We start from the raw sequence: 21270 nt of genomic DNA on the forward strand, positions 1-21270 counted from the left end.
GCAGGAACCAGACATGGGAGACAAAAATCCAGCCCACCACTATCTTTTACAGACTGTGTCCTGTGCTACATTTTTGTAGGCAACTACATCAGTCAGTGTGCACCTTCAAAATGCCTGTCATTTTGCTGGAAATTTATCTGTTTCCAGGATTGTTTTCTTGGAACATGCTGAATCTCAGAAGTAACACTCACACAAATATTTAGATAATTCAGGAAATGTCAGAGTGGGATAGCACTGAGAATGAACCCTGGGATGGTTTTAGATTGTTCCCAAGCTCCAGTGCTTTTCTGCTACTCAAGCAACATCACATCATCTTTCTTTTCTATGCTTCAAAATATGAAATACAACATAGCTTGTCTTTCTATAACAGCCTAAGGCATTGTTATATGGATCTAGGTCATCTTCATCTCTTGAAGTATTAACAAAGTAGATTTGGATATCATTCATAATTTATGTTGTTTGCATAGTGAACCATACTTAATCCTGAAATGCATTATCACTGCATCTTGCTAAACCTCTGAAAGATTTATAATCATCAGGAAATTATTCATTTGGGATAGTTGGTAATGGGTTTTGTTGTGCATTAAATCTGAATCACAGTGGTGTTATAGGTGAATTTGGCGTAAAATCTGTGCCTGCTTTCCCAGGAAAGAATGGAGAGGATAAGGAACATTAAGGAAGATATATAACATCCACTCCAGTTACAAGCCTTTTAATTTCAGAATTTTAGAAGTTGTTCCTTCTTTTGGATGTGATTCATCTATGCAATATTAAAAGCAATAGAAAATGTGTTGTAGCAAATGCCCTCGCAAAAAGGCACAAACTGCTTAATTAACACTAGTCTTAGTTTTGTGTGAAGACACTGTGCTGAATCCTACAGTTTCTGTAATTGAATAAACAGGAGCATAAAAATTTCTACATATTCATGTTCTTGGTGAACTCCTTCTGCAAAGATGCATCCTGAATTCCTCCTGCTTGTGTCCACATCTTCTTGAGGATAGTGGGAACTATTTTGCTTGCTTTGATAGCCTTTCTCATCTCATTTTTTGACTTCCATTAGAATGCTTAGTGCAAAGATTCGAAATCTAGATCTGCAAGCTGCAAAGTACTGATAAACTTCCAAAGACATGTAGATAAAGAAGGGAATCTTGGGCAAGAGTTGTGTCAATAACTTCTAAAGGCTTGCCTGTTTAAAGTAACAGAGATGTACTTGTATTTAAATCTCTGTGAGCATCGTAATTTGAGAAGGGCTGATCAGCTGGTGCCATTCAGTATTTCTGCCAAAAGTTCTGGTCTTTCTTCTTGCTTTTGGTGTCATGGGTGCACTTGGGATAGTTTACTGAATGAGCTGAGCTTACCATTGGAGCTGTCTCTCAGAGCCTGTGGAATTACTGAAGTTTCACGTAGAATTATTAAGACTTAAGATTAAGACTGTCCCAGACTTACTCATTTTGCACCTTCAAGAGTCTGCAAAGTAGAGTTGTGAGCAGCACTGCATGAAAGGAGACCTAGGTGAGCCACAGTAAGGTTCATCTCCCAAACCTTGTAGAGATGGGCTGGCTGGCTGTCATTCACAGCTCAATTCAGTAATAACCATTCCAGGTAGCAGCAGACTATGCAAAAGAAGTTATTCTTTTTCACTGCTGATAAAACAACTGGCTATCTGTTACAAATCTGGCTAAAATAGTAACATTTTGGATTACAGTGTGGTTGAACTGCTATGACATATTTCAAGAAGGGTGGTCTTGAGAATTCAAATATTAAAACATTGTTCTGTTTCAATTAATGGTAAAACCTCAGAGGCTTTCACCACACAGAATACCTATGTCTGTTGGACAATATGCAATGAGCACAAATTGAAAAACATGAAATTACATCTAAACACAAGAAAAGATTTTTATTTTTTTTTTACTGTGACGGTGGTCAGACACTGGCACAGGTTGCCTGGAGAAGCTGGAGAATCTCCATCCATGGAGATTCAGAACTCATCTGGACATGGTCCTGGGCAGCCTGCTTCAGGAAGTTGTACTATGTGGCCCCAAGAGATCCCTTCCACCCCCAGCAGTTCTGTGATTACTGCCCTATCTTTCATGTTCATGTACTGCCATTTCATTTATAATGAGTTCATAGAAATTAAGTTATTAAAAAAGTAACTTTTAACAATTGCTATTCAATTAAAAATGTCATTTAACTTTGAGTCTTAGTAAGTAACATTGTACCCAGCATGTGTTGCCAGTATGATTTTTTTCTACTTCTTTCTATTTTTCTTGACAGTGAATCCATCAAGTCATGGGTGAATGAGCCTTGGGGTAGGATGTCCCAATCTGCACAGATTAATCTTTGAAGCCTTTAGAACTCTTAGGAGTTTTAGGAGAGACAGGTAGGGCAGACTGTATGGGCCTTAAATTGGTTGTGACTGCTCAATAGGTGCAGGTCCTTTTTTAATCAGCATTGGAGCTGCTGATGGTGAACAAAAAGGAGGTAAGGGAAACGATCCTGGGTAATTGGGAATATTCTGGTTAGAGCTAAATAAGATAAACAAATCAGAGAGGAAATGCAAGTGTTGGCTGCAAACTATGTCTAGCTCTTAAAAATGTCTAGCTGTTAAAACATAATGTTCTTCCTACTGTTCTATTTTATTATTATTTATTGTCCTGTGTGTGAAGATTACATTCCCAAATGCCCAGGAACTTATTCTTGGGGGCACCCTGTGCAAGCAGAGAGTAGTGGCTGGTTAATCCATTACTGTAAAATTAGCAGTTAAGTTTATCCATATTGCTGCTTTACTTTCATATGTGTCTGTATTCTAGAGGCAGTCACTTTGGTTATTTTAAAAACGAAACAACAACAACAAAAAAAAGACAGATTATATTACTGACATCTGGCTGTATGATTTTACAGCTCTTTTGTCAGTTTGCTCCCTCTCTTCAGTATGACTGTGTAGAAATAATACTGGCTGACTCTGATATATATATGTATGTATGTGCTTCACCTGAAAAAGAGACAAGTTGGTAAGTTCTGTGAGAGAATTGTCTTAGAGGTAATTCAGGAAATACGCTTCACTCTCAAGAGCTTCACTTTTCTGATTGCAGAAGAATGCAATGATAGGACTTGGTTTTATCTTGAGAAAGCTGATAAAATATTAGAAAAGACATGTTTTACTGGTGCATTTATCCAAGAATATTGTATCTTGTATTTGCAGGGCTTCTGTTCATTCTCTGTACTGAATTTCTGTAAGCAGTGGGAGAAGATAATAGAACTGTTGTCCCCGTTGTTCAGGAACAATGGTACAGAATACAAAACCCAACATGTTAACTTGAATAGGTCCTATGGCATGCAAAGAGATTCATTGTTCTTTATAACTACTAGTTGGTACTTCTACCTCTTATGTTGAAACACTTTTTTAAATGCTGGTGGTGTACTATGTATTCTAACACAAAGTCACACTGTTTGGTTGTTTAAAAAACAGACAATGGAAAACCTGATTACTGAAATCAATTGGTGGCTTGATTTTAAAGGCAGAATCACACAAAGGTGAGAGCACTGAGAAGACTGGTGGCCTCTGTAATGTGTCTCTCTTTTTGCTATGACTTACTTAGCAGTACATTATAACCCACATTCCAAAACTGCACCTTTTTGGAGAGAACAAGGGTATGTCAAAAAGCATATAACCCGGTTACAAATACAGGTTTTAATCAGAGTACACCATGTTCCCATCCTGCAATTACTCATAACCTTACTGGTGCAGTGAGACTGAAAAATTCATGCTTCCATTCCTGGGAATGTTCAGATGATTAAATATGTGACTGGTGTCATTTGCATATGAATATGAAATTAAGAAATTAGCTACACCTGGTTCAGTGTACTTTAAATAATTGGTCATAGAACAAAATAAATGTTCTGAAGGTGGGCCAAGGAAGTAAGTTGGTAGCAAACGATGGAGGATCTTGCCTATGACCGTAAGTTCTCCATATATTTGTTGGGTTTTTTTACTTCCTTGAAGTATTTGAATTAATAATAAGTAATCTCCTGATGTTGGCATGTTTATTGATAACTGTAGAGCATAACTCCTCTGAGGGGTGCAGAGGAACTTGCCGGTAAAAAGAGGAAAAGCAAAAGCCCTGGTTCCCTGAGTAGCTTAAAGCAGCTGAGGATGGCTTTAACGTAAGCATTAGATTTTTAGAGCAGCTCGATATTTGGCAGAAAGCAGATACACAGTGGTCTATTACTTGTGCTTCTGGAAGGCTTTCCATCTGGTTTTTAAAACATCACCCTGACAATAAAAAGGGAGGAAGCACTTGAGCATGTGCCATCTTTCTCAGATGTAAGCACATGCTTCAAATGCTTCATATCTGTCCGACACCCGAGAGCAGCCAACATAACCATCCAGACATTCACATCCAATGGTATACAACATTTATTTCCTGTATGGTTTTAATCTCACTCTTTTCCCTTTCTTATATGTGCACTTCATAATTTTATTTGGGACAATAAAGTTTCTAAGGTCTTTCCTAACACAGAGTCTAACGAATACAGTTGTGGCAGTTTTCAACTGTATTCCTTTTTCTCATTTACTTTCACTTTGCTTCCTTCTCTTCACCTTTCCTTCTGAGCCCATACAAAATAGCTGCTGCTGAGTTTTCAAAATAAAAATGTTTCCGGATAATAATTCTGTATGCACTGAGAACTCCTGCATATTTTACTGGTGGGATCCACTTTAATTTCACGTCTGTTGCTATGGAGCTGTGTAGATTTGTTTGCTTGACCTGCCAGCACAGGGAGTTATTAAGGATTCTATCACCATGGGTACTGGAGGACCGGGGTGTGCTTCACAGGGAGATGAACATGCACGTCTCGCCTTCCAGGAGCAAGGATGCTATGTCTGGGTTCAAGCCCATGCTATCCTCAAAGCTTGCATCCTAGAATTGGGCATGGGCATCTCTCTGCAAAGGTTTGGTCTGTTGTAGCAGTCAGTGCTGTGAGGTCTGGTGGATGGTGGTGGGGTGGAGGTTGCTGTTGGGGGGTCCATTATTTGCAGAGCCCAGCTCTCCCCACATGCTTCAGAATGTCTGCGTCCCTGTAGCAGTTTTAGCATGGTCCTTCCCGGTTGGGTCAATGGACCCAGTGCAGCCAGTAGATCACATTGGAGCTCTTCTGTCTGGCATAAATCCCTTGGGTTTTGTGATTCAGAAGAGATGACACTTGAACCTACAGGTCTCCTTGGACAACCTTCAGGAGCTGTGGACTGCAGATGGGGACTGGCTCTATTCCTCTGGTCTGGTGACTGGTCCATTGCTCACAGGAGGCGGAACAGCTTTAGCAGGTGAACCTGCCATTTCCCTTCTGGGGATTACAGGAGCTGTTTCAGAGGTGAGTGAGGTGTGAATTCATGGTCTTGAGCCAAGCTGGATAGAGCAGAGATGGCCTGTGATTTATCTGACCTCAATTCCATACCAGTATAGTAGTTGTAATTGTCTCCACCTGCACAAGTGCACTGAGGTCCTGTTTTGTTTTAAAGGAGATATAACAAATAAAATCGGTTACTCTAATCTAGTGTGCCATCTTTCTGACTTTAAGATAAGATAAACAGTACCTCGAACATGCTGTTTATGCTGACTGACTTCCATTGACTCAAAATGGGGCTGAGATTGGCTCGGACATGGGTGTCTGCATTGGAGACATCCATATTTAGTCAGGTGAATCCCATCCCATCTCCTGTGTTCCTCATCAGGTCTCTGATAATTCTGCTGTCAGCCCATATTGAAGCCAAGTCCAGCCTCTGTCTCTTATTTCTCTCTTATTTTCAGATGGGGTTTTTTTGACAGAAAGTAAAGGCAGTCTTAGACATTCAGTTGCAGAAGAAAGTTTGTGTTTGAAGATCATGTGTGGATCTTCAAGTAGGTCTAATTAGACGCCTTCTTCTCTTCTGTTCATCCCTGATAACCTTAGGCACTCTCTGTCTGTCCTGTTTCTGAGGACCGCTGCCCAAGGTGCCTAGCATAGCAGAGGGAGATTCTGTGTCTCTTTTTTGCACTGTGAATTCACAGGAATGAAGTCTTTTTAGGACATAAGCTAACTAAATCACATTGAAGTGAAAAAAAAAAAAGTGCTCTATAACTTCCAAGAGATAATACTGGAATATAACCAGAATATAAATATTTTGAGCAAAAGATGTTTAAAAGGTTAAGTAAAAATTACTAGCATAGGACTGTTTATTTTTTTACTTTGGATTTATATATATTTTAGATCTAAACTTTGAATTTAAAAGTATGTGCTTGAATTGGTGTGCAAAACATGTTTAAATAGGCAAGTGTTTCTTTGAAACAAGAACAAGCAAAGTTCTTTTTGTTCAGAAGACTCTCAGGCTGCCACAAGGGCCCAGATGTCACACCAGAAATGGAGGATCCAAAAAAGAAGCCAGCAAGTTGCAAAGGAGGAATTGGCAAGTGAAAGGTGAAAGCCTAAGTCCTACCTGTCTAGACAGTGACCCGTCCTGCTGTGGGCTGGTGGCACAGGCCACCTGCAATTCAGGGTCTTGGGCACAAATCTTCTGCAGTCAGGTACTTATCTCCTTCCTTGCTATACAAAAAAACCCTAAACCCCACCATGAATAAAAGCGATCTCTCTTACTTATTTCAGCAAAGGGAAAATAAACTTATATTTAGGTCTGTTTGCAACTCTTTTGGAGGGTGCACTTGAGCACAAAGGAGAAGAGTGTCCTAATACAGGGCTGCTGGGCATGCTGAGGGGACGCAGGGAGTCTGCTCCCAGGGAACCTGTTCCACTTTGTTTAATTTAGTAACTGTTTTATTGAGGGTTTAATGCTGAGTTCCCAGCAGGCACACCATAACTCCTTCCTTTCTCTCTCTCTGGCCCGTTAATTGTTCCAGTACTGCTCCAGATGTACAGAGAGCGTGACAGCCACCGTTAAAGGAGCCTCTGACCTGAGGGTGCCTGCAACCTCGAGCCGAGTGTTGCACTTGGTCTGTGAGAGCACCACTGCTCTCTGACTGCAAACTGAAGTGAGTAGGCCATGCGGACATAGGAATTTTGCAGAGAGCGCCCGGGCTGCTGGACAGGGTGAGACCTGTGCCAGCCAATTCATCTTTCAGCTCCAAATACATTTTGATACATATGCACTTCTCCCGGGGATTACGGAGACGTGCTCCTGCATCTGGGAAAGACAGCTGAATGCCTGGCGTAAGAAGGGCACTGGGGTTTAGAGCTCAGAGTGGGGGCAGGTATGGAAGATGGCGACAGATGTGATCTTCAGTCAAAAAAAATTCTTTTTGTATATTCAAGCTGGGTTTTTTTCTCTCCTCTGCTAATCCAGAGTGGAATATGAGCCAAAAATAGAGAAACCGATGCTATACACACTGCACTCTCTTAAGTATTTGTTTTAAAATGTGTGTGAGGTCTAACTAGAAGGTGCTTTACAATTTGTTTATTTAATGCAGTGAATTTTATGCTCCTTCTGCCTGTTTTCTGTGGTTTTCAGCCCAGTTCACCTCCACAGAAAGAAATACTGTGCATACGAAGGAGGCCATTATGAATCTTCCCTTAGGAGATTTTTTTTGTGTGTGTGCTCTGCTTTTAAATTACAAACTGTATTATTTATGCCAATGTCTAAAATAGCTTTCTGATTCCCCAGTTAAAGTATTCTGAACCTACTCCAGCTACATTTTACTATGCACAACTCCCACTAACCATCAGTTTTTATTTCAAGTCATTTTGTGAAATAACACGCATTGCAGCCAGAATCCTGTGTTGCTGTTACATGGGTTCCTATACAGTTCTCCAGCTGTATTCCTTCTCCCCATGATAAATAGTGTTTCCAGTATTCATTTTTATCTTAGAATACACAAATTGCATTCCCTTAATCTCCCTTCATAAACAGTGTCCTGTAATCCTGTTATTATTATTGACCTTTTTTGGAATTCCTCCAAGTTGTTAATGCCTTTTGAATGAGAATCCTGGGTTTTAAACTGTTTTCTGAGCAATGTTTACTGAAGAATTGATAGATTACTTCCTTTTCTATTTTCCTTTACATCCCCTATTTCTTTTTTGTCTGGCATCTTACTAGGTTCAAAGTGGAGCTATGTGAATAACTGATTTGGGGGTTTGCTGCCAAATCAAAACATTAAAGGAAACCTTTGTTTCAAACCAAACAAAGACAATATTCAATCTAAAATACTTAGAATGTTTGGGGAGATTTTTTGTTGTTTTTCCCCCTTTTTAAAAGAAGAGAGAAATTTTCCAGTTTTCAAAATTGAAGTATATTTTTAAACAGAAAGTAGAAAATTATGGTTTTCCATTTTCTGGCCATGTTTGACTTCAAATAGTAAATAGTTTCAGTGTTCTCTGAACTTTGTTTTTTGGTAACCAAATCACTACCTAAAATTTTTTATTTCCCTCAGAGTGATTACTTTAAATAACTTTTTGAGCAGTATTGAGTGGATATGTCTATATATTCCTTGCATTTATAAATCTGTATTTATACATAGGCATGGGAAGCTAAGGGAATGTCTCTGTTTTAGTCCTGATAATCTCACTTACTTGACTTCACTGTGGTATAAAGGTAAGTTGGTTGTTACTGGGCTCAGCAGTAGAAACTCAAGCATAAATAACTAAGCAGGTCTTTGCAGATAGTGGTGACATTTTCAATGCTTGGCCTGTTTAAGCAGTGGTATTTTACTTGCTTTTACATACCTAGACACCTAGGTGTCCTGATGAAGCTGTGGTTTAGATGCCTTTGCTCTGTTTTGGTTCTCACTCGAAGTTACAATTCTGAGCTCACGAAGAGCCTCGGAGAAAGGGCAAATGCATGTCTAGTCTCTGTTCCAATGAAGAAACCACAATTAAAAATCATAAAACAAAACCCAGTTGCTAGAAGAGCAACTAGATAGAGGTTGCCCAACTTTGCCCAAAACTTTAGATTGTAGAGCTTAGTTTTCTCAGGTGTGTCAGGTGCAGGGGCTGGGGAGACTCCTGATGGAGGTGGGAGCCGTGGGAAATTCAGGCCTGTTTGGATTTCACCCCTGTAGCAGGGGGTAATGAAGACAGGCATCTCAAATTGGTTGGATTTACAGAGAGCCTGGAAAGGGCCATGATAAGCTGAGAGGACAGGAATCCCATCTCTTCATCCAGTTCTTACTGCTGGACGTGGTGCCTGTTCCTGGTGATGTGATGGGGAGGTGTTCTGCAGCCTCCTCCCAGTTCAAACCTAAATCTGGCCTTGTGAATACCAGGTGGATCCTTCCAAGCAGACAGCAGAAGAGAGCTTTCCTTGGGCTGCTTTTGTGTGGACTCTGATGTATTTAGTGGTGTGAAACACCCACCCCAGTCTTCAGAGGAGAGGAGCCAGGCACCAAATTGTTCAGGGCTTTTAAAGCTGACCTGCTTCTAGGCATGCCCAGAAACAAGAACTTCACCCAGCTGAGAAGCTTTGCTGTTGGGGTTGGTGGGAGGTACTGTCCAAGTGAGGTGGCAGAAAGGGAGAGTTCCGCTTCCAAAATCACCCTCTGGGAGCTGGGGACCTGGCATCCCTTCATAAATCCAGCCGCTACAAGGGTGGACATCGCTTCCCCAGGGAGCTTGCAATGTATCACCTTTAATGTGACGCAACAAAATAGTAAACCTACTTTGTAACAGCGTATCTTCTATATACCATAACATAAAATGTATTTAAAGGAGATGAATATTCTGCCAGGTTTGTTTCATATTTTATTAGTATTACCAGGCTTGTCTTGCTTCCACTCTGAGGCACTTCATTACAGGTCTCTGTTCCTCCCTTCTGAAATTCTGTAATAGGAAGCTCTTGGCTTTCGAAATCTGTGCAGGCTGTGACTGTTTGCTAGAGTTGGCAGAATTCAGTGGGACCACAAACCCACAAGGATTAATAAGCTGAAAAATCACAGGCTTCTTGTCTGTCATTTGTCCTTCTTAATGGTAAGAATGCTGTTGGGGAAATAAAGCAGCAAATGACAGCAGTCATAGCTTGAAATGCCTTGCTTTCAGACCTACCTTGGCTTTAGTGCTGTAAAAAATACAGTTTAGGCAATCAATTGATATACTGGGTAGGGTTTTACTGTTCTTTTCAATAGATGACACTTAAACTCTATTAGTTTTCTGTAGTCGTCCCAACGTGTGCGTTACAGTAAATATTTGATCAGCTTACAGCAAATTTTGCTTTTCATCCTGGGAATACAGGGAGGTTTAGCTACTCCCAGATATGTTTCTTCTTCCAGTGTTTTTCTCTTGCCTGTTCAAAACATTCAAACTGATCTAAAATGTTTTATGCACATTATAATGAAAACTGTATATCTTATATTAAGGGTGACTGTGCAAAAGCTTTCATCTGAATCAGGTTTAGCATATGATTTCATGCATTTGCATATATGCTGTGAATGCAGTTAATTGCTGTGCCCCAGCCAGCCTCTCTCCTCCTTGCGCATGGGAACAGATTTAGGAGACGTGTTGTTGAAGAGGCCTCTGAAAGCCCTTTGTTAAACTTCTGCCACTGACGTGACGGGAGGGCTGGGATGTTTTCCCAGTCTGTGATGGAGTTTGCTCCCTTTCTGTGTACTGCTAAGTCATCCCTGCCAAAGATGACAATTTCCAGCTCCTAAAAATACTTCTGACCAGCCTACCCATTTCCCTTCAAACAGATCAAATAGCACTGCCAGGTACATTAAAAAGATCTCCTGAGGTGGCACTACATGCTTGCTTATAAAATATACTTGTCCATAGGTGGATTTACACATAAATTCTATAAAACTGTCAAATGCAAGATGAGTATCATGTTATACAATTCTCAGTGTATTTTCTGAACCTCCAGTCTTAATGTTTTTGTTGAGGCTGGTGCAGCAAAGCAGCATCCTTCCATCTCTGATCCAAAGAACCTTTTTGTTTGAACAGGAAGATAAGGTCTTCCCTTCTGCTCCATGAACATATGTTCCCCCTGGCAAAGGTCATTTCAGGCTGAGAAGACAAAATTTATGGGAGCCATTTTTAAGGTGGTGTTAGAAGAGCTCGAACTGTGTATAGAAGCAGAAAAAATAATTAGGTCAGGTTGATTTCTGTATGAAGAATCTCCTTAAGATTCATAAAGCAGAAAAATATGCCAACTTGTAATGCTCTTTGCCTGTTCCAACATCTGCTTGTGGCTGCTGTGCAAATCCATGAATTAAAAACAATTAAGAAAAACACAAGCCCAGATCATAGTGATATGCAGAATATACATGATGGCTCTCAGCCAGTATCAGTAATTAGTTTGTAGTGGCTGTGTTTTTAGAGAAGAGCTTGATTGATTGTGGTTTCACAGCATACACAAGTCGCATTCTGTATTCATTTTGAGATCTGCAGTTCTTATAATTTACATTAATGTAGTACAGATTAGTACCAAAACTATAGTATTTGATGACATCAGAAAACTGCTTAATGAGATAAATTTTAATTATTTGATAACAACCCTTCTTCTAAAGTAAGAAGAGTAAGCAAACAAGATGAGAAAAAAAATCAAGATTATTAGTTTAGCTCACACAACCAGCAGTGTGAATTGAGAGGATCATCTGTGAAATCCAGTTTGGATCCAAATGCTAGGAAGCAGGATCTGTGTTGCAGTTCTTCCCCAAAGTCTGTATTTGAGCTGGAAGTCTCCTCACCCAGCAGCTTTGAACAATTTATGGAAAGTCACACTGAAGGTTTTGCTCTACTTCCCCCCGACTGCATTTTTGCCAGCTGCCCAGCTGTTCCCGGACCATGCAGTCAGCTGGAATGTGATTAACAGATCTGTGTGATGAGGGAGCACTGGCAAACAATCAGGTGGATGCCCACTGAAGAGCTGGGGAGTGATGGCTTCATTGGCCAGCGCAAGGGGATAGGGGAGGGATGCCTGTTGTTACCCTTAGGATTGACCATGCCAGGCATTGCTGTGCCCAGCTTCTCACCACTGTTGTGGGAGCACAACTCAGAAATCTGAGCTTGATAACTAAACTGCATATAAAATCAGAGGGGATGGTTATGTACTAAAATCCAAGATTCATTCACAGCAGAGAGCACGCCAGGCAGGAGCATACCTCCACCAGTCCACAGGGGATGCCAAAGAGGAGTGCCCATCTCCCAGACTTCCGTCACTTACTTGTAGTCCTGAGCGTGTCCCTGTGCATGCCTTGGATTCACATTGACCCTCGGTACTGGAGCTAGACCGTCACTCTGAGTGCAGGCAGCCAGCACAATTCAGTCCTTTGAAAAACAGCCAGCGCTAGTGCTACCCGCCTGTTGTGGGTCAGAGATGAGCAGCTGGAGCTTGAGGAAGAGATCAGAGTTCAGTGCCCTCCCTGGACCAAATGAGTTCAAATCCACACCTCTCATAAGAGTTGCTGTACCACTGGGCATCCTCAGCTTCCTCCGCTGATTCTCGACCTCATGGTAAGTGGAGAGCATGCAACATAGGCAGAGGCAGAACATATGGGAACAGTCTGTGTCAGCCAAAGACCAGAGCAGTCCACATGGAGGAGAGTTCTGTTCCTTGCTCCCAGGATTGTATCTGCCTTTACCCAGTTACTGTTAGGCGTGAAATAGAACAGCAAGTCCAAGATAAGAATCCCATGTACAGTAATAGTAAAGCAAGTAAGTAAGAAGTCAAAAAGCCAGGGACTGGAACAAAAACCCAGTCAGCTATGGGCCTGATGCTGTGAATCGAGTACATTATCCTCTAGGAGACTTTGCCCTTGAAATGGGTCATCTTTAAGGGTGTTATCTGAAGCAAAGCCTGAAATGCTAAGGCAGGACTTCACCACTTCTTCACAGCTTCTTTTTCTTATGTTTGTCAGCACATGTGAGCAGTGTGGGTTTTTGTCCTAGATTGTTTGTGGTGTACAAAACCAGTCTTGCAGGAATAACCCCATATTAAATAGAAAAGAAGCAGCATCAGTATTTCCTGGAAATATACTGCATATGCTGTTGAAGACTGGAACTAGAGATGTAGCCATGAGTTAAAGGTTTCAAGATAAATGAAAGAAAATCTCTTAAAAATACAGGGCCTTTCAATAGCGGGCATGACAACTGAATTCTCTCTACTTTTCCAGCTGCTTCTAATGGCTTTGCTGGAATTTTTTTATGCAGTCAAGCCCTATCTCTTCCCCTGGGGTCTCTAAATAAAGCTATCTACAGAGACAGCGTGCCACTTTTCCTCTAGTTGCTGCACAGGAGTGGTGAACATGTATGCATAGTTTGGTCTCTTTCCTTTATAAGAGGATGCTTTTGAAAACAAGGAATCTCAGCAGATTTAAGTGCTTTACAGTTTGAGGACAAGCTATCTCTGTCAGCACTGTTTTATTTACAGCTCTGTTTCACTGGGTGAAACCTAGCATCAAGACTGATATATATAGAGAGAGAGAGAGAGGTCATGTTTCTGCAGTCAGAAAATAGGTGAGCTCTGTGGTTTATATACTTCAGCTGCTGTGAAACTGGCGAAGTTGCAAATAGGAAAGACTTACACAAAAAGGATAAATTTTAATAAGCTCATGCATCCTGAATTTTGGGAATCCAGTTCTGCTGCTCAGCTGTCAATGTTCCTGTCACAGATATTACTTGAACTTTTTCCTTTTTTCCATGTTTTAGTCTCACTATTTAGATTGCAAACGGACAAGAAAATACACACAAGAATGTTTGAGCTTTATTCTTATAGAAGGAAAAAGATTAAATACTAAAGTACAAGCAAAATTTTAAACCGAGGCCAGAAGACCATACAACAAGGTATTCAACCACCTGTAATGGCTAGAAATAGCAAACTGGGATGCCATACTCCAGGTGTACCTGTGGGGTTATTGTGTGACTCTGTGTAAAGAAATGTATACACTGTCTCTACATGCATACATACGTACATACACGATGTGGTATTTCTGTGCTTGCATACTATCCAGGTAGGCCCAATATACCTACTCTGTTCAGCCTGTAAAAGCTGTGAATGCAGTGTGTGATATGGTCACAGTACTGTGACATTACCCCTGCACTATGACTGAGGCAGTGCAGAGCAGAGTTAAAGGTGGGGCTTTCCTACAGCCAAAATGTAGGCGCGATGGCTGCGCTGTGTGAGTGGGATAAACACACACCAGTGCCAGCTGGAGGCATACTGGCCCTTGCGCAGGCAGCTCTTTCTCCCTCTCCTCAGCACTGCCCTGAAATTTCTAATTGCATCATATGCAGGATGGGAAATTTGCCGTTGGGTAATTAGTAGGAGGTTTTCCAGTTGATTCCCATGCTGCAGCAGGACAGCCTTAGCTCCCCAAGCTGCGGACCCCCAGCCCATGCTGCAGATGAGCCCACGCATCTGCCAGACTGTCACCACCCTCTCTGCCTCTGCCTGGATTGTGCCTGTGTGCGGCTGTGGAGCTGCAGGCTCCCTTCTCCTCCCCTCCACACCAGCTGGAGCTGGGTGACTGTGGCAATGGTGGCAGGGCAGCGGTGGCACTAGAAGGCAGCACAAAGCCTGATGCTGTCAACAGCGTGCTCTTAGCTCGGTGCCCTCGCCCCTTGAGCAGTAAAGTGCAGCAACAGCACTAAGCGCTGCATGATTTCACTGCTGATTCTCAGATACCCGTTCCAAGCAAGGAGCAATCCTGGAAAATGTTACAGTACTTTGTTGGCCACCCTTGTGTCATTCCTCCTGTTGCATAGAGCAGTGCACAGCTCTGCTCCCGTGGCGTGGGTGTGCTGCTGCTCGGAGCCCGCTGTAAGGCGGAGGGAGGCCGGGGTGATAGGCTTCCCAGCATCAGATGTCGTGCATGCGGCGTGAGCGTTTCCATCACAGCGTATTAGTGTGTTGGCTCACCTGCTGACAGGCTGTCGGTGATGTGACATGAGCGGCTGGACCATGGAAGAATATGTATGAGTGAATTTGCAATGAGATACCAATGAAGCCCGCGGCTCCACATGTGGCATCTTTTGCAGGAAAGGGTGGGTAAGACAGTCCTCTTAACAGTCTCAGATCAGATCAGAGCTAAACAAGTGTTATGGCCAGTTAGGACAAAAGAATATGTTTTTGAGAAATGTCAACCTCTTTCATGATTAACGGTGGATCAGTTGGCTGTTCTAGGGGTTACATGTGTGAGGTTTTGCAGCCACATTGTCACAGCCACAAAAACAGTCAACAGGCATCCTTAGGGAGCTGTCAGCCTGGAGAAGGGTGTTAGGAGAAGTGAGAGGCCATGTTTGGCTCCTACCCGCATTGCTGCTAGACAAGGAGTTTCACCCCTTTGTTAAGACATTTGTAAGATGGAAGTCACACTGACCCAGGACAATATGTTGCAATTGATATTTTAGGGATAGATGCCATGTCATTTTGCTTAGAGATGTCTACCAAATGGGAGAAAATATTTATTAAAGTCTCCTAGTAACATTGCTGTCGAGCTCTGCTGCATGCAAAGCTGGCTTGAACATCACTAACACACTTGGAACCATTACTAGCACTGCCCCCTTTAATTTATAAAATGTTCTTGAAGATCCTATAAATAGCCGCATGCCTAATTTTAAACGTAAGTAGTCTCCAGGAGCGTTCAGTGTTAAGCTTGTGCGTAGCTGTTATCAGAACTGGGGCCACAAAGGTTAATTCGTGCTTTGCAAGACACAGTTCCTGGTCTCAGATGCAGTTCAGTCTTTCAGAAAGCTCAGTCTTCGAGGTGGTTGCGTTTTCAGGCTCTGCTGACTCTGACCGGCAGTGCCTAACTTGGCAGCCCTTCCCAGCGCTGTGCTCCAAGCCAGGCGGGTCAGGGAGAGGTGATTATTAAGCCTTGCTTCCTTGAAATGCTTTCAATAGCAAGATCTGATTATGATGTGGTCTGCTTAACCAGGGATGAGCCTCAGCTAGGGCTCCTGCTCTCTGCGCTGCAGCCAGGACTTCACTTTGGAAAGCTGCTGGTGTCTTGCAAGGGCAGGAATGTTTTGGGGGCCCAAACACTGGAGGTATGAAATCTGTTTACCTGTTTGTGTTTTGTTTGGAAAAGTAGATTTGGGAATAGTGAGGGTGCTGAGACAGTATTTGGACTGTACTTCAGTTTTGTAGATGGGAATGTTTTGCTTATCGGGAAAACTCTGTTGCAACTTTGGACATCATGTCCCAGGGTCATTTTGTTTCCCCAAGGAGAGGGCCACTGACATTTACATCTGCAGACATGATATAAATACTCTGTGAAACAAAGCAGCTTTTCTGCTCTCCCTCCCTCCCCTTGCAAACTTGTACGCGGTTCTGATCTGGTTACAGCGGGGGTGACTTGGGTCTGATTGTCAGAGGTGTTGTACTAGGTATGGAGGTGGTTTAGAGGTGATAAAGCTGGGTCCCTGGGGCACCCTTTTGAAGAGCTAAACTTTGCATTTGAGCTCCCTGAAACTGGGCTGAGTACTCCTCTGAGCCGGGCTGAGCCAGAGGCACAGGGAAGTGGGGGCTGCCTCAGACCTGGTGAGGCTGGGTCAGTATTGGGTTAACTCCCAGCATGTCTGATCCTGAGGCTGGTTGCTAAGAGCTGCCAGATGGCAGAGGTGGTTGCTGGATGTCTCATCCTCTATAAGGGTGTGAAGACAGGCTCTGATAAGGCCTTTTCCCAGTCCCAGGTGTTCAGGGGAACAAGGTGTGCCCATCACCATCAGCTCTGTGAAGGATTTAAGAGAGGTTGTGCACTTAAAGGTTTGTCTGCTGCTGCGGTGGTGGCGATGGTGGCTGTGGCTGCACCACCACCCCCCGCCTTGTGGAAAAGATAGCAAAAATATGGTTTGTGATAAGTCTGCAGCTGCTGGCCGGGGTTGTATGTGTGTGGGACAGCACCCAGAAACTCCCAGATGAATGATGCTTCCCTCTGACTACTTAAAGGATGTTGGAAAGTTACTTCCACCCCCTCAGATACAGTCACCATCTGGTATTGTGGCTCTGCAGCGTGAGACCTCGACGTGGCTTTGGATATTTGCCCTTTGAGCGATAGAATTATAAAAATCCAAAATTTAGGGTCAGGGTTTTTTCCAGGTGATAAGACCTTCTTAGTACATCTCCCTACTACTGACCTTAGCAAAATGAGAGCAGTTTTCCTTGTATATGCCAGAGCTTGGGAAATAAAAGCTGTGATTAGTAGAAAGTCAGTAATCAGACAGATGGCTTAGCACCCAAAAAGCGCTTGAGAGCAACATGTGATTATTGGATTACTTTAAGGCTATTAGAACTGCCTTACTATGCTTCTGTGCCACATGCAAACCTACATATGTGGCACCTATATGTATGCATGTACCCTGTTAGCCCATACACATTTATACATACATACACGTATGTGTACATCATCTTAGAAACTGAAATAGAAGCAGCTTTCCTCCCAGCCAGTAGAATTTTCGTATGGTTTAAAGCAAGAGAAATCTCCAATTACAACTATGTGCTCCTAGTCGCTGTGCTCCTGAAGGAGCCACGTGAGCGGCCTCATTCATCTGTTGGTGGCTGTGAGAAAGCAAACAGTTTGTCACAACAAATGTTCCTAGCCGAGTCCTAAAATGGCTTCTGTAGCGTGAGGGTTTTGTGTCCAAATGTTTTTTTCTGCTCTTGTTGAAGTGCCAGTTCTGAAGAAATGTTGAAAATCTGGAACAAATCCAGCGCTTGTCCTCAGGGATGTTTGAAAATTCATGCAACTTCTGAGATTCATACAGGATGGACAAAGGAAGGATGCTTGTGATTCATTGTTATTTTGAAAACAGTATTTGAGTTATAATTTCCATCATGTTTTCACTCTTCCCTTTTCCTTTCCAGGGAGTGAAGCCGATTTTAGCTCTTCAAGCAGCACAGGCAGTATTTCAGCGCCTGAAGTCCATATGTCTGCTGCTGGAAGCAAAAGATCATCTTTTTCTCGCAAGTAAGCAAAGCAATTTTTCCTGAATATTGCAAGTGTTGCTAGTGCAAAGATAGACTACGGTGTAAGATCTGATAGTTAATACATACAATACCAGTATTGTGAATTTTAAAACAGTTAGGGTAACACTACGCTCTCGGGCAGCACTTACACTGATGAGAACAGTGATATGAGAAGGAGAAAGAAAATTCTGTATTTGGAACACAAAAATCGTCAATATGCCAGATAAGCCGACTGGTATTTTTTGGGGGGGCGTTTGTTCATAACAAATATGGGAGATATGATCAGGTAAGGCAGAAAAGGCATCAGCTGTAGGGGAGGAGGGAGAAACTGGGGGTATGTTAGTGAACAGCAGTACTTCTAACCAGTTAACCTTAACCTTTTGGTCTTTGTTTTCTTTCTGTAGTAAACTGTCAGCTCAGCATATACCTTTGCAGATCATGACCTTATTTTTTGTAGGAAGAAGTAGAAATACTGCCTTTGATGCTTTTTTCTTAAACACCCTTGCCCAACCTTTATATAACTAAAACTCCACACAGATAAAACAGAACTATTTCTATCTAAACGAAACTTTCATGAAAGATTTTTGTAAGATTTCTCCCTGTCATGTGTAAAGTGCAAATCCAGACAGCTTGCAAATATAGGGGCACCGGGATGGAGCTGTGCATGCTGTGTGCTGCCCACGCGATCCCTGCTGGTTACATTTTTTGGAGTAGGAGGAAAGGGTTGAAATCACCAGGACTGGTTTCCTGCCCTTTGTGGAAGAGCTGGCAGGCAGGCTGGGACCGGCAGCAGGATACCCGTATGCTGGAGTCACACAGACGTCTCCACGGTCTCGGTGTGCTCCAGTGTACAGGATCAGCAGAATGATGCTTAATGAGCAGTTTCCTATCTGTATCGTGAGACTGTTAGAAAAATAAACATTACTTAAGCTCTCCCTAGATTAAATCTAACAAGTAAAGTTACTGGCTGTGGGAAAAAACCTGTACTAAGTAGAATATGAAGCCCTAAGCCACCTTACTTTCAGTAAGGGTATGTACCATTTCATACACTACTGTGCATTTAAATATAACTTTTAAGTTAGACCATACTGACCTGCTTAATTAGACAGAAGTCCTCCATAATGAGGCTCCTTCAAATGCATTGCTGCATTAGGCAAAGTCCCTGCAAGCTCCTCCTCGCACCAGAGCTGATGCTGTGCTGTGCACAGTGGAAAGAGATGTCCCCTTTGCAATATGTTCTTTTTTAAATGTTTGACTTAACTCACAATGAAACATTTCAATGTTGTCACAAACCACAGTCCTTCACTTCGTTGTAAAATAATTATAAAATCACCCGAACCGCAGCAGCGTGATGAAGGTTTGCAGCAGCCACTCAACCATCTGTTCCTTATAAAGTGTTCCATTTTCAGAGGAGGGAGGAAACCAATTCAAACAATTTTAAGAAGAGATTTTTGTTTCATAATTCTGTGGTATTAAATTTTTATGTTCAAGCCTTCTCTTTTGCTGGCTGGAATTGCCTTTTTCCGTATATTTTTTTGAAACCTGCCATTTCCTTACCATTTAGAAGAAGAACTTCCATGGGAGGACGAAGGTAGCCACGCAGTAGTGCAGGAAGGCAAACCAAGGGAGCAAGTGAGGCGTGCACCCCGAGATGCTGTTCTCAGAGCACCCCAGCACTTTGGCAGCTCTCGGGCAGTGCAGATACCAATTGCTTTCAAGCACGCATGGTTAACAGATTATTTAACAGAGTGGGAAAAGAAAGGTAGATATGTATGGGGCAAAATTGGAAGGAAGAAAGAAAAGGCTGTGCTTTCCTTTGTCTATTTTAATACTATTTCAGTCTGCTCTCAGTGGGGTTCGAACTATATCTAAGCGAATGAATAGCTGACAGTGACAGCTAAAGCACCCAGTATGCTGAAGGCAGAAAAGAACAGTGGCTCAAACAAAATCTGGTTTCAGTGCATGCTGTGATCCCTCGGGCTGCTTGCTGAGGAGCATAAAAGCAGCCTTACAGCAAACCTCTGCGGATGGGCATCGCTCCACAAGCCTGGCCAGGGAAAGCTGAAGTGTGGTTCTCTTGGCGCTAATCCAGGCTGCAGTCCTTTCATTACTTAATGGAGTCAGAGGTTCAGGGAACATGGATGAGCTGATGGAGTCACTGGGAACTGTTCTATCCACAGAGAAATGTGCAAATGGCTGAGGTTTCCCTAGATCATGTAATTCAGGCTGAGAGCCCCACAGTCAGTGAAAGAACATGCAGTGGCTGGTGACTTCAGGACTTTCTTTCTTCCTGACCACTCACAATTATCTACCAGGTGTAGTGTTCAGACAACTTTGCGTAGTGGGGTTGTGTGATGAGGATAATCCAGTATGCTTTAACCATTTTGGTTCCCCTCCAGTCGTGGCCCTTATGGTCGGAATAATGGATCCTTATCCTACAAGTCTGGAGCCAGCCCACCTGCTTCCCGTGAAAAGGACTCTCTGTCAACACTGTGCAAAAACCAGCTGAGTCCTGCTAACATCCATCAGAGTTACAGGGCTTCTTCAGCCAGCAGCAGCAACTCAGGCTCATATAAAGGAAGCGACAGCAGCCCAGTGATGAGGCAAGTCTTTCTTTCAGCATCCCGGTGTTCAGCGCACTGACGTACCTGCTCTGCACTGTAACGTGGGATCAGCTGTACGAGTTGCCAAGCGGGTCACCTTGCTCCTCAGCATAGGCATGACTCCTCATGTTGGTGGCTCCAACGGTCAACAGGGTGCTTCATCCCTTATTGTTTCAGCGCTGCAAAATTCAGTTACTTTCAGTCAAAGTCCTATGTAGTTGTTTTTCACCCCGAGGCAGGCTCCTTCATGTGCTTTCATGCCATCAATTCTCATGGGGATTTACTGGTTCTTTGGTCTAAGGGTCCTTTCACTTTGGAGACAGTTGGGTGGGGTAGTATAGAAAACATACACTCAGGTGAAAATTCACCCTGCCCAGCCTTAGGCACCTCCCGTAAGGAGTGTAGTTTCCTGTACAGGAAAGAAAACAGATACCTGCCAGAGCATGTGACACGTATGGCAGAGAAGTTGCCACCACACTGCTGCTGTTTCCCTGCCTCAGGCAACTCAACAGCCGAGCATGTCAGATACACACGTAAAGCTAGATAGGATGAATCCAGGTTTCAGCGTGCTCAGCTTCATAGCTCATGAGTGGAGCTGCACTTGGTCCTCACCTGGCCGTGTCTACAGCTGGGTGCCCTTGCCAGTGGCTTGGTTGCCTGCTCTTGGGCACACCATCCATTTTGGGGAGGGCGTGGCTAGGTGTTTTGATGTCTCATGTCATGTAATGGCACTGAAACCAAGTACAATAAATAGTAGATTTTGCACTAGAGCCACAAATCAGCTGT

General features: G+C 42.9%; 1 protein-coding gene across 4 annotated transcripts in view; it reads left to right on the forward strand.

The window, feature by feature from the left end:
• SYBU (syntabulin) overlaps positions 1-21270 on the forward strand; it is a 41408-nt gene that overhangs the window by 16500 nt on the left and 3638 nt on the right. For 2 of the 4 annotated variants that reach the window (XM_056331338.1, XM_056331339.1), the window contains 2 exons: positions 17780-17882; positions 20281-20484. In XM_056331338.1, the coding sequence (XP_056187313.1) occupies positions 17780-17882; positions 20281-20484 (307 nt within the window). Of the gene's footprint in view, positions 1-13682; positions 15964-17779; positions 17883-20280; positions 20485-21270 lie in introns of those variants that run through there. The other 2 variants (XM_056331341.1, XM_056331340.1) reach the window with 2 other exon arrangements.

The sequence above is a fragment of the Falco biarmicus genome, chromosome 3, assembly GCF_023638135.1.
Source record: "Falco biarmicus isolate bFalBia1 chromosome 3, bFalBia1.pri, whole genome shotgun sequence".
Classification (NCBI taxonomy): domain Eukaryota; kingdom Metazoa; phylum Chordata; class Aves; order Falconiformes; family Falconidae; genus Falco; species Falco biarmicus.